The sequence below is a fragment of the Cotesia glomerata genome, linkage group LG6 (assembly GCF_020080835.1).
Source record: "Cotesia glomerata isolate CgM1 linkage group LG6, MPM_Cglom_v2.3, whole genome shotgun sequence".
NCBI classification, from domain to species: Eukaryota; Metazoa; Arthropoda; class Insecta; order Hymenoptera; family Braconidae; genus Cotesia; species Cotesia glomerata.
In genome coordinates, this window is record NC_058163.1 from 1,235,540 (window position 1) to 1,249,565 (window position 14,026).

The window sequence follows — 14,026 nt, forward strand, 5'->3', positions numbered from 1 at the left end:
TATATGTATATATGAAAAATATATCAAAAATTCATGTGGGTACTCAAATGAAAGCTCTTGATGAGTGTAACCTCAGGATGAGCTTATATCTTTAAAAATGTTAATAGTCAAGAAAGTACAGTGCAATTTAACTAAAGTCATTATTTTATAAAGCAAAATTTCATTTATTTATACGGCAATCACGTAGTGACTGCAAGGTGGCTAATAATAAAAATAAAACTCACCAAGTAAAAGCGCAGGTTCTTTATTATCTTCAACAAGAGCAGTGAGTACCAAAAAAAGCGGATGTTCCGCAGGCAAATGTTCCAATCCATCGGAGCAGTCATCATAAATGACAACTTCTCGGTAATTTTTTCGCCTGAGCAATTCCTTGTCGTCTTTCTCAGGAGTGAGATCAGCTAGAGCGACTTTTTTCTGCAGGAGTCGCTTTCTATTGATGCGATCACAGCAATTTAAATTAATCGCGCCGCGAATATGGCTAGCATTGTAAACAGTGAACGGCCGACAGTCGAGAATCACCAGGCCAGTGGTGGTGTTGATCCTGCTGGCGAGAACATCGGAATCGATGGTCCTGCACTTTTGGAGCACCAGCTGTCTCTGGAGATTGCCGGCGTCAGGAAGGCAAGGACTCGTTGGGAGAGAAGCGATCCCTGCTTCTAGCTTGGACCGCTTTGAACACGAGCTGGTGGGTAAGACACTTCGGAGGTAGTTGAACTGAAGATTGTAAGACTGGTGGTGAAGACGGTGGATGTCGTCGCCGATGTCGATGCTGTTGGTGCTGCCACCACTGGCATCCTGGTTGCTGCTGCTTGAAGAAATCGTCGACAGAGTCGGCGAACTCGGCGTCAGCAGGTACCGTTCAGCTGGACCTGGACCTGGCTCAGAGAGACTTCGGTTCAATGCCAGCTTCAGGTTGTCCCGAGGTCGTGAAACCGGCTCGTAGACTAGGGTTGACATTGTTGGTTTTTTGTAATCTGCCGGGCTCGAGGGTGGAGAAACTAAAAAATAAAAAAAAATTTTTTTATTATTATTAGGCATAGTTGATAACTATTAATAGTAAATTTTTTAAAAAAATATCTATAGTTGTTACGACAGTAATAATTAATTGTGAATACTATTATTAATATTAAAAACTATCGATAGTTGTTAATATAAGTCATAGTAGTTATTATGAATAGTTTTTACTACGATTTACATTTTTTATAGCTATTTAAATTGAACAGTCATAACTATGAATGATAATAATTATAATTATCAATAGTAGTAATAACTATCAATAATAGTAACTATCGATAGTAACAATAACTACCAATAATAGTTGTAACTATCGATAGTAGCAATAACTATCAATATTAACATTAAATATCGATAGTATTAATAACTATCAATAATAGTAGTAACTACCAATAGTTTTAAAAAACTATTACTTCTATTTATTATTAATTACTAATAGTTAGTAAGTTTAATAATGTAACTATCAATGGTAATAACTATCAATAATAGTAATAACTATTAATAGTTTATAAACTATTACACTTTCTTAACTATTATGACCTACTAATAGTTATTTTAATACAGTAGTATCACTATTAATAGTGATAACTATCATTAATAGTAATAACTATTGATAGTTAAAAAACTATTACATTTTTTTAAAATTAGGAACTACTGATAGTTCTTATAGTACAAAAGCACAACTATTAATAGTAGTAACTATCGATAGTTAAGAAACTTATACGTTTTTTGAACATTAGAAACTATTGACAGTTATTATAATTCAATAGTATAACTATTAATAATAGTAACTATCAATAATAGCAATGACTATCAATAATAGTAGTTATAACTATCGATTATTAAGAAACTATTAATTTTTTTATTATTATGAACTATTAATAGTAATTTTTGTACAATAGTGCAACTATTAAAAGGAGTAACTATTAATAGTAGCTATAACTATCGATAGTTGTACTAACTATCAATATTAGTAATAATTATCGATAGTTAAGAAACTATTACATTTTTTGAACTACTGATAGTTATTATAGTTTAATAGTCCAACTATTAACAGTAGTAACTATCGATAGTAGCAATAACTATCAATAATATTCAAAACTATCAGTAGTTAAAAAACTATTACATTTTTTATTGTTATTATTAATTTCTGATAGTTCTTATGATTCAAAAGTACAACTATTAATGGTAGTAACTATAAATAGTTAATGATAACTATCAATAATAGTAGTTATAACTATCGATAGTTGTACTAACTATCTATCGTAATAATAACTATCCATAGTTAAGAAATTATTACATTTTTTATTATTATTATTAACTTCTAGTAGTTCTTATGATTCAAAAGTACAACTATTATAAGTAGTAACCATAAATCGTAGCGATTACAATCAATAATAGTAGTTATAACTATCGATAGTTGGACTAACTATCAATAGTACTAATAACTATCGATAATTAAGCAACTATCACAGTTTTTTTTTGTTATTATGAACTATTGATAGTTTTTGTAGTACAATAGTACAACTATTAATAATAGTAAGTATCAATAGCAGTAAAAACTATCAATAATAATCATAACTATCAATAGTTAAGAATCTATTACATTATTTATTATTATTACTAACTACTGATAGTTCTTGTAGTTTAAAAGTATAATTATTGATAGTAGTAATTATAAATAGTAGCGATAACTATCGATAGTTGGACTAACTATCGATAGTAGTAATAACTATCGATAGTTAAGAAACTATTACAGTTTTTTTTTATTATTATGAACTACTGATATTTATTGTAGCACAATAGTACAATTATTAGTAGTAGTAACTATCAATAGCAGTAAAAACTATCAATAATTGTAGTAACTATCGATAGTTAAGAAACTATCACTTTTTTTCAACTATAATAACCTACTAATAGTTTTTTAAGTACAATAGCACAACTATTAATAGTGGTAACTATCAATAATAGTAATAACTATCGATAGTTTAAAAATTATTACATTATTTAAATCTTACAAGTTATTAACAGTAATTATAGTACATAAATTATCTAACTATCAATAGCAATACTTAAAATCAATTTAATAACTATTACAACTACCCGTAATAATTATAAAAAAAATCCTAAATATAAAAATGACTATCCGACAGAAATATCACAAAAAGTGTGATGAAAAACGAGGGATAAACGGTGCCCAAACAAAAAACTCTATAAATAAACTAAACAGTGATTAAAAAAATACAGTGTATAGTATATATATATATATATATATATATATATATATATATATATATATATATATATATATATATATATATATATATATATATATATATATATATATATATATATATATTAACATTAGTATTGAGCATATGATACCACTATATATATCCAACTTTTATTACTATATACTATACATATACTACTATCGGCGTGTAGCGTGTACACACTCCAGGACCAGATGAGTCATGCCCTAATATTAGAAGGTGAGGTCTCATCTTTTTTCTTTATCTCCCCACTCCCACTCCTCACCTCCTCCCGCTGTTGGACGAATTTTTTCTCGCCCCCCTCCAGCTCGGGTCGTCGTTCCTTCTTTCTTATTCGTATATTTTAATGTGAGTAAACGCTTAAGAATTTAAAACCAGCCTCGAGACATTTACTAACCTACAGGTGTACTTACACCTGTTTCACAATTAATTTTTATTTTTACACTTTTCTCCTAATTAATTAATAAACCTTAAATTAAAAATTCCCGGGCGGGAATTTTTAATAAAATTTATAAAATTCAAATTTAAAAATTTTCCCGCTCTTTTTTTTCAGCTCACCTTAATAAGTAATAATAATAATAATAATAATAATAATAATTGTAAATATAAGTAATCCTTCGCACACTTGTCACTGACTCATTTGAATAAACACTGCACTAAAAAACCGAAAAATTAATTATATAAATTAATTATTAATTACACGGTAAAATTTACTAACAGATTTTTTTTTAAATTGTAATTATTAATGACAATTTATTTATTAATTATTAATAGTCAATGAATATATTAATATTGCTGTCATTAGTATAAATATTTGTCGACTAAACGCGTCGAGTGTCGAACAGTAACTGAGTTTCCGTCGACGAGTATGAGAGAGACCGAGCAGAGCTGCTAACTGCCCGGTAAAATAAGCCAATCAGACTTACGCTATCAGCTGACGGAGAGAGACCGATTATGTTTACTGGTGGGGCTTACAACAAATGTAATTTTAAATTTTGTTGTACCTGTCTTTTTGTTGCCTGACAAATGCATTTTGATAAAAAAATATCTTTTTTATCTTGAGATTAACAGGCACAATTATTTGTTGTAATTAACTCTGATTTTTACACAGTAATTATTACTGCTCAATAATTATTTATAGTAATTATTAAATATAATTTTTACTATTAACAGTAACAAAAATTTTTTAATTCCATTTATAGTAATATTACTAACTACTATTCACAGTAATATTTACAATTAATTATTATAAAAAATTGTGATTTTGTAATTAATACTATTCATAGTTAAAACTGTATTATTAACTCGGATTTTACACTTGTTAATAATTAATAATGGTGTGCCATTAACTTACCCCCAGAATTTAATATCAAGACAATTAATACCTGTAATTTGATCCCACCGACAAATAAACAACTAAGTATTATCATTCAAATTAATAGTTAATACTGTTATTACAGTTATAACTATTACAACAGTAATAATTACCGTTAATTTTTTACTGTAATAAACTATGATTTTTTTTATAATACTGTTTATAGTTACAACTATTAATTGTAATTTTATGATTTCACACAATAATTATTACTAGTCATAGTAACTACTATTCCAATCATTCCAATAATTATTGATGGTAATAATTACAATTACTGTAATAAATTATGATCTTGTATCTAACATTAATCATAGTTACAATTATGTGTTATTAACTCGAATTTTAAATTTGTTAATAATTACTATTCACTGTAATAACTACTATTATTTTTATTTCAATATTGACAGTAATTATTAAAGTTAACTCTAATTTTCTTTTAAAACTATAAATAGTTACAATTATATGTTAAAATTAATATTTATTAATTGATAACTATTCAGAATCACTAAAATTATTACTGTTTCAAAATTGACAGTAATAATTACAATTATTAAATAAAAATTAACTATTAATAATTACTAATACTAATTATTTACAACAAAAATACCATGACATTAATAGTAAAAATTGTTTTTAAAAATTAATTATACCTTTAAATTTGTTAATAATTAAAATTTATAGTCACTATGCTCCAATTAATATTGACAGTAATAGTTACAATTATTAAATTAAATTATAAAATAAAAATTGTCATTATTAATAGTTATAATTATTAAATAAAATAATAATTATTAATTATTATTGAAAATTATCATTTATTAATGATAATTATTAATTATTAACAATAATTATTAATTATTTACAATAATTATTAACTATTAACAATAATTATTAATTATTAACAATAATTATTAATTATTAACAATAATTATCAATTATTAACAATAACTATTAATTATCAACAATAATTATTAATTATTAACAATAATTATTAATTATTAACAATAATTATTAATTATTAACAATAATTATTAATTATCAACAATAATTATTAATTATTAACAATAATTATTAATTATTAACAATAATTATTAATTATTAACAATAATTATTAATTATTAACAATAATTATTAATTATTAACAATAATTATTAATTATTAACAATAATTATCAATTATTAATAAACAATAATTATTAATTATTATCATTAAATAATAATTATCAATTTACAAAATGATTCATAGTAGTAAAAAAAAAATTTAACTATCACACATTATTACAACAATTTACCCCAACTTTTAATAGTTGCAACTATTAAAAAAAAAATTAAAACTTTTAAAAATAATCACTATAAAAAAACATGGAAAAAATTTCCACTTACTTAAAACAAAAAAAATAACAATTAGCAATAACAATTAATTAAAAAACATAAAATGAACACTCATTGACAGTAATAATGTCTCATTTTAAACTATACCAGTTAATTTTTATTCTTGTATGACGTTTTTAATATTAAAGATGTGTAAAATACGTGAACGGCGCGTGGACTGAGTTGCAAATGTGTTGGTCGCGGATGGTTTTAAATGATGCGCGCGCATGACGTTCAATGTGTATATTTACCTTCTACATTCGCAAACAAACATATAAAATGATTTAAAACGGCTGATGAGTCATACCCACGTCGTTTTACGTTCGTTATCTTACTCGCTGCGTTTTTATCTCTCTTTATTTCTTGGCGCACTTTTCAGTTGTTATTATTATTATCATCGTCGATTACACATACTAGACAATGTTCAGTACATACAGGTCGATCAGTATACAAGTAATTGTGTACTTATGTTTACATTATCTATTATTATTTTCTGCTTACAATTAATTCTACGACTTATTTTTTTACTACCAGTCTAATATAATAGTTGTCATCCATTTCTGATGCTTCACCGACTAGAACTTTATCTTAGACACCGTCATTATTATCTTCACTTTCTTTTATTGGCTTTTTTATTGAAAATTTTGTTTGAAAAATATTTTATAAATTTTTGAATTTTTTTTAAGCTATAATATTTTTTTGCAAAGAACTAAAAGAGATATTTTGAAAATTCTGCATTGAAAATTGTAGAGGAAGGTTTGAAGAAAATTTTGAGACCAAGAAGAAATTTGTAGAAGCATTAGAACCAAAGTTATGATAATTATAAAATTAATAAAGAAGAAATCAAATTTTTGACCATTTGTAATTTTTGGGCAATTTAAAAAAATTTTTTTTGTAGGAAATAAAGAATATATATTGAAATTCTTTAGTAGGAAATTGTAGAGGAAGATTTGAAGAATATTTTGAGACCAAGAAGAAATTTTTAGGAGCAATAGATTAAAAGTTATGATAATTTTTGAATTAATAAAGAAGAAATGACAAATTTGATCATTTGTAATTTTTGAGAAATTTAAAAAATTTTTTGTGAAGAATTAGAGAAGATATTTCGAAAATTAGATAAGGAAATTGTAGAGGAAGATTTGAAGAATATTTTGAGACCAAGAAGAAATTTTTAGGAGCAATAGATTAAAAGTTATGATAATTTTTGAATTAATAAAGAAGAAATCAAATTTTTGATTAGGAATTTTTGGGGTAACAGAATAAGTTTTTTTTTTGGAGAAATTGAAAAGATATTTTGGAATTTCATTATAGAAAATTGTAGAAAAAGGTTTAAGGAAAATTTTGAGACCAAAAATAAATTTTAAGGAGCAATAGATCAAAAGTTATGATAATTGTAAAATTAATAAAGAAGAAATAACAAATTTGATCATTTTTTAATTTTGGGCAACTTTAAAAAATTTTTTTGTAAGGAATTAAGAGAGATATCTTGAAAATTAGATATAGTAAATTATAGAGGAAGATTTGAAGAAAATTTTGAGATTAAAAAATAATTTTTAAGAGCATTAGGTTAAAAGTTATGATAATTATAAAATTAACAAATTTGATCATTTGTAATTTTCGGGCAATTTTAAAAATTTTTTTTGTGAGGAATTAGAGGAGATATTTTGAAGTTTTTGCATAGAAAAATGTAGAGGGAGGCCTTGAGAAAATTTTAAGACCAAAGAACAATTTTTAAGAGCATTAGGTCAAAATTTATGATCATTTTTAAATTAATAAAGAAGAAATAACAAATTTGATCATTTTTTTATTTTTTATTTTGGGCAACTTTAAAAATTTTTTTTGTCAAGAATTCGGAAAGATATTTTGAGATATTATTATGGACAATTGTAGAGGAAGGTTTGAGGAAAATTTTGAGACCAAAAGTAAATTTTTAGAAGCATTAAATCAAAAGTTATGACAATTTTAAGAATTATCATACAGATGGAATGAAATTTGTGATTTTTGATCATTTTTTGGCAACTTAAAAAATTTTTTGTAGGGAATGAAAAGAGATATTTTGATAATTTTTTATGGAAAATTGTAGAGGAAGGTTTGAAGAATATTTTGAGGCCAAAAATAAATTTTTAGGAGAAATAGATCAAAAGTTATGGTAATTTTTAAAAATATAAAGAAGAAATAAAAGTTTTATTATTGATCATTTTTAGGCAATTTAAGAATTTTTTTGTAAGGAATTAGGAAAGATGTTTTGAAAATTAAGCATAGAAAATTGTAGAAGAAGTTTGGAGAAAAATTTTGAGACCAAAAATAAATTTTTAGGAACAATAGATCAAAAGTTATGATAATTTTTTAAAATATCATAAAGAAGAAATCAAGAATTTTATTATTGGTCATTTTTAGGCAATTGAAAATTTTTTTTTGTAAGTAAGTAGGAGAGATATTTTGAAATATTTTGGTTGAAAATTGTAGAGGGAGGTTTGAGGAAAATTTTGAGACCAAGAAGAAATTTTTCGGAGCAATAGATCAAAAGTTATTAATTATGATAATTTAAAAAATTATCATGAAGAAGAAATGAATAATTTTGAATGACTCATTTGTAATTCCAATTAAAAACCAATTTTCTATGACTAACAAGGGTATTTAGTACTAAGATAAAAAAAAAACTTGAAGATATCGAATTGACTATAATAAGAAATCAAGGCGTGAAATCGTAATTTAAAAATCTATATAAAGTTAAGTACTGAGACAATAAACAACATTATATAATTAATATGTACGATATCAAGAACAAGATGTTTACGCAGATTAAAGTTTAATAAAATATGTGTATATAAGATTGGGATAACGTAAAAATATGAAAAATATAAAAACCTTGGCGTGATAATTGATAAAAAAAGTGTGTATTGTGATATGACGTCACTTGTATTAAGAAGCGATGAGTTAGATTCTAGTCTTGTATTTATATTTTTGTTTTTAATGCAGTTCATTTTTTTTTTTTTTTTTAAGTAGATGTTTATATATAAATTCAAACTCGTGCATGTGGGCAGAATTTTTAGACACTAGAAAGTCGCCTGAGGCATATTTTAAAGTTAAAAGCTAGATATTCAAATTTTTTGTTTTAATTTTAGATTACACATTTTACGTGCTTAACATAATTAACATATTTAAAAAAAAATTTTTTTTTTTCTACGAAAATTTGAATAAAAATAAGAAATAAACTTACTCTTAAATCGTTGAAAATTAAGACGCTTAATTCGTGGAATTGTTGGACAATTTCTGCTTAACGAGGGCATGCTATCTTTTAAATTATTATTGTGGTTATCTTGTCCGATAGTCAGCAATAAATTCGGTGTGTCAATTTCAAAATCCGCGGGTCGTTTTACACCGGATTTAATAACTTCCAGATTAACTACTTTGCACTTGTTTATTCCACCTTTAAATAAACAATATTTAGTAATTATTTCATCATTAAAAATTGCAATAATTTTAAATGTTTATAAATGATTATTATTAATAATAATAATGATAAAAATAAAACAAATAAATGTGAAACTTACCACTGACATCACTGGAAGAAATAATCGGCGACCGCGGGCTCAATGAAGACTGAGCGTCTGATGGTCTCGCTGCTGATATTTTAGCGCTCATGTTTTTTTATAAATAAATATACCTATATATGAATGTATGGGTATATGCGGTTGTCACCGTATTAAAAAATAAACAAGTTGACCATATGTAAAATCCACGAATAAGACGTGACTCATGAATTTTTGCAGAGGTCACCGGAATTTCTTCTAAGAGTCTGAAAAAAAAAATTTAAGTTTTGTTAGAAATTAATTTTTAAATAATATATATTATTTAGAGACATACTTAAGAAATGACCTTGTATCTTGTGAACTATTGACATTTTTATAGATATAAGCTCATCCTGATGTTACACTCATCGAGACCTTTCATTTGAGTACCCACATCAATTTTTCATATATTTTATATATTTATATATTTTATAAATACCATATATATATATAAAATATATAAAAAATGCCATGTAGGTACTTGAATGAAAGGTCTCGATGAGTGTAACATCGGAATGAGCTTATATCTTGAAAAATGTCAATAATTTATAAATGACCTTGTATCTTGGGAAATATTGACATTTTTAATGATATAAGCTCATCCTGATGTTACACTCATCGAGACCTTTCATTTGAGTACCCACATCAATTTTTCATATATTTTATATTTATGATATTTGTGAAGTATATAAATATATAAAATATATAAAAAATGCCATGTAGGTACTTGAATGAAAGGTCTCGATGAGTGTAACATCGGAATGAGCTTATATCTTGAAAAATGTCAATAATTTATAAATGACCTTGTATCTTGGGAAATATTGACATTTTTAATGATATAAGCTCATCCTGATGTTACACTCATCGAGACCTTTCATTTGAGTACCCATATCAATTTTTCATATATTTTATATATTTTACAAATACCATATATATGAAATATATAGAAAATGCCATGTGGGTACTCAAATGAAAGCTCTTAATGAGTATAATATCATGATAAGCTTATATTTTTAAAAATGTCAATAGTTAACAAAATACAAGGTCATTTCTTAATTATTGATATTTTTTAAGATATAAACTCATTCCGATGTTACACTCATCGAGACCTTTCACTTAAGTACCCACATGGAATTTTTTATATATTTTATATTTATGATATTTGTGAAATATATAAATATATAAAATATATGAAAACTTGATGTGGGTACTCAAATGACAGGTCTTGATGAATGTAACATCGGGATGAGCTTATATCTTGAAAAATGTCAATAATTAAGAAATGACCTTGTATCTTGTGAACTATTTACATTTTTAAAGATATAAGCTCATCCCGATGTTACACTCATCAAGGGCTTTCATTTGAGTACCCACATCAATTTTTCATATATTGTATATATTTATATATATGTATATATGAAAAATATATCAAAAATGCATGTGGGTACTCAAATGAAAGCTCTTGATGAGTGTAACATCGGGATGAGCTTATATTTTTAAAAATGTCAATAGTTAACAAAATACAAGGTAATTTCTTAATTATTGACATTCTTTAAGATATAAACTCATTTCGATGTTATACTCATCGAGACTTTTTATTTAAGTACCTACATCAAATTTTTTATATATTTTATATATATATGATATTTGTGAAATATATAAATATATAAAATATATAGAAAATGCCATGTGGGTACTCAAATGAAAGCTCTTAATGAGTATAATATCATGATGAGCTTATATTTTTAAAAATGTCAATAGTTAACAAAATACAAGGTCATTTCTTAATTATTGATATTTTTTAAGATATAAACTCATTCCGATGTTACACTCATCGAGACCTTTCACTTAAGTACATATGGAATTTTTTATATATTTTATATATATGATATTTGTGAAATATATAAATATATAAAGTATATGAAAAATTGATGTGGGTACTCAAATGAAAGCTTCTGATGAGTCTAACATCGAGATGAGCTGATATCTTTAAAAACTCCAATATTTAAGAAAGTACAGTGCAATTTAACAAAAGTCATTATTTAATAAATCAAAATTTCATTTATTTATAGTTCACAAATCACAGCAGTCACGTAGTGACTGCATGGTTGCTAATTATTATTATTACTTTGGCTTTAAAAATTTTTTAAATAGTAATAATACTAAAATTTTTAAAAGGTTTTTTATTATTATTATTATTAAAAATCAATAACAAATACCAATAATAATACAAATTTATGAGTGTTTATTATTGTTAAATTATTTTTTAATTATTTAAAAATTTATTTCTAATAATAATAACAATAATAATAATAATAATTGTAAGCACATTGACCGTTGAGTCATACAAGAGTAGACAAAGTAAGATCACAATGGACCTTGAGTGAGTAGGGAGCAGGAACTGATTGCAACCAAGGTAAGCGACAATGTTTTTTCTTTTTATATTTTATTATTATTATTATTATTATTATTATTATTAAAAACATTTCGGTTTAAATTTACGTTAGCAACCTCAAGGTGAATTTTAGTTAGAATTTATTTTAAAAAATCCCAATTCACCGTATAATTAAATTTAATGAAAAAATTAAACCCGCCTGGGAATCGAACCCAGGTCACAAAATTTAATAAAAAATAGACACTGCGCTAAATCAATTTATGACTGCAGGTATTCAAATATATCCACTATTCATAGATATATAGATATATATAATTAGCAGCAAATAGTATCGTGACCCAGCCTTGCAACCCTCTTATACCACCCTCTAAATAGGCTGCACATAAATACCTACACCTATTGCAACTATCGATCTTTCTATACTCTTATACTAAATCTATATTATTCTTATTTTAGATTCTTCAATATTTAATATAGATACTCTTTTTCTACCAAGAACTCTATTTTGGTGAACCGACTAATCCCTATGTTTTAAGGGAGGAAAAACGATGACTCAAAAGAAAATTGATAATCAATAAATAAATTTTCCGTCATCGATTTTAAAAATTCCCTCTTAAAAATAAATAAATTAATTAATAAATTAAAAAAAAAAAAAAATAGTTACCTGACTAGAGTTTTATAAAAAAAATTAAGATAAAATTAGAACTTATAAATAAAAATGGTTTTAAACGAGGCACTGAGGTCCGTGGTTGCGCGAGTACTGTGGTAACTTTTATGATTACAATTGGAGGGTAGTATCTGTTATACTCAACAATATAGATCTTATATATGTAATATTGCGTCGACTCTGTAACGTGTCCTAAGCAACTATTATCGCAAGCGCATTGACGTTTAATATTTATTTTGTTTTATATAGAAAAAAAAATTATTTAATTATAAAAAAAATTTGAAATTTTTATAATAAGATAAATGCCCCAATTATTGACAGGGGTCAATAATAATTTTTAAGTTGAATCTCATATTGACAGCCACTCAACAGCGCTAAGACGCCTTTTTTTGACTTTAACCTAAAAAATTAACTGTAAGAGTTTGAACTCTTCTGATTAAATAAATTATTTTTAAATTAATTTTTATATTTTTAACAGTAATTAATCATTTATAGAAATTATTATTAATAAACTTTAATAATATTGATTACTTAATAATAAGTTTGGATAATAAGAATAAGCAGATGATTCTAGGCATGCGCAGTATAGGTGTCAATAATTGGGGCTAAGGTATGTCAATAATTAGTTCAATCAGTTTTTTAACCTGTCAATAATTGGTGTCTCCGGATACTCTATTTAATTATTCAAAATTAATTAGTAAATATCAGTGATTATGATTTTAAAAAAAGAAATTGATTAGTTAAAACATTACTTGAGACATTATCACCAACAAAATTCAACAATAGGAAAAGCCCCAATTATTGACAAGGGTCTAAATATTGACACCCTAAATTATTTTTAAATATATTTAATTATCTGTAATAAGAATAACTATCATATAAATTTTTATAAAATTCTAATTAATTAAAAAATTGAAAAAAATTACTGGCAGTTAATATTAAATATCAATTATTAAAAAAAAAAGTTAGCACCAGTTAAAACCAGCTTACGAGCGTCTATTTTCTTAACAACTTCCGTTAGAAAAGCAATTTTTTTAAATGCCGAGTTTAAATTAATTTCTTCATCTAATAATATGATCCTTTTTTTTTTTAATTAACAATATATGAAAAATTTATAAAATTGAATAATCGAAATTAATTGTTTCCTTTATAATATTTAAATAATGGGTGTCAATAACTAGTTGATAATTTTTAAGTTGAATCTCATATTGACAGCCAGTCGACAGAGCTAAGACGCCTTTTTTTTACTTTATCCTAAAAAATTAACTGTAAGAGTTTGAACTCTTCTGATTAAATAAATTATTTTTAAATTAATCATATTTTTAATAGTAATTAATCATTTATGGAAATTATTATTAAT

At 24.8% G+C, this 14,026-nt stretch overlaps 1 protein-coding gene across 3 annotated transcripts in view; it reads right to left on the reverse strand.

Moving 5' to 3' along the window:
* Nucleotides 1-12,777, reverse strand: part of LOC123267105 (dual specificity protein phosphatase 10-like) — a 39,671-nt gene extending 26,894 nt beyond the window's left edge. The window contains exons 1-4 of one of the 3 annotated variants that reach the window (XM_044731611.1): nt 12,664-12,777; nt 9,587-9,831; nt 9,253-9,462; nt 225-998 (exon numbers count right to left, since the gene is read on the reverse strand). In XM_044731611.1, the coding sequence (XP_044587546.1) occupies nt 225-998; nt 9,253-9,462; nt 9,587-9,677 (1,075 nt within the window). In that variant the 5' untranslated portion in view covers nt 9,678-9,831; nt 12,664-12,777. Of the gene's footprint in view, nt 1-224; nt 999-3,845; nt 4,023-6,044; nt 6,160-9,252; nt 9,463-9,586; nt 9,832-12,663 lie in introns of those variants that run through there. The other 2 variants (XM_044731613.1, XM_044731612.1) reach the window with 2 other exon arrangements.
* Between the last annotated feature and the right edge of the window lie 1,249 nt (nt 12,778-14,026).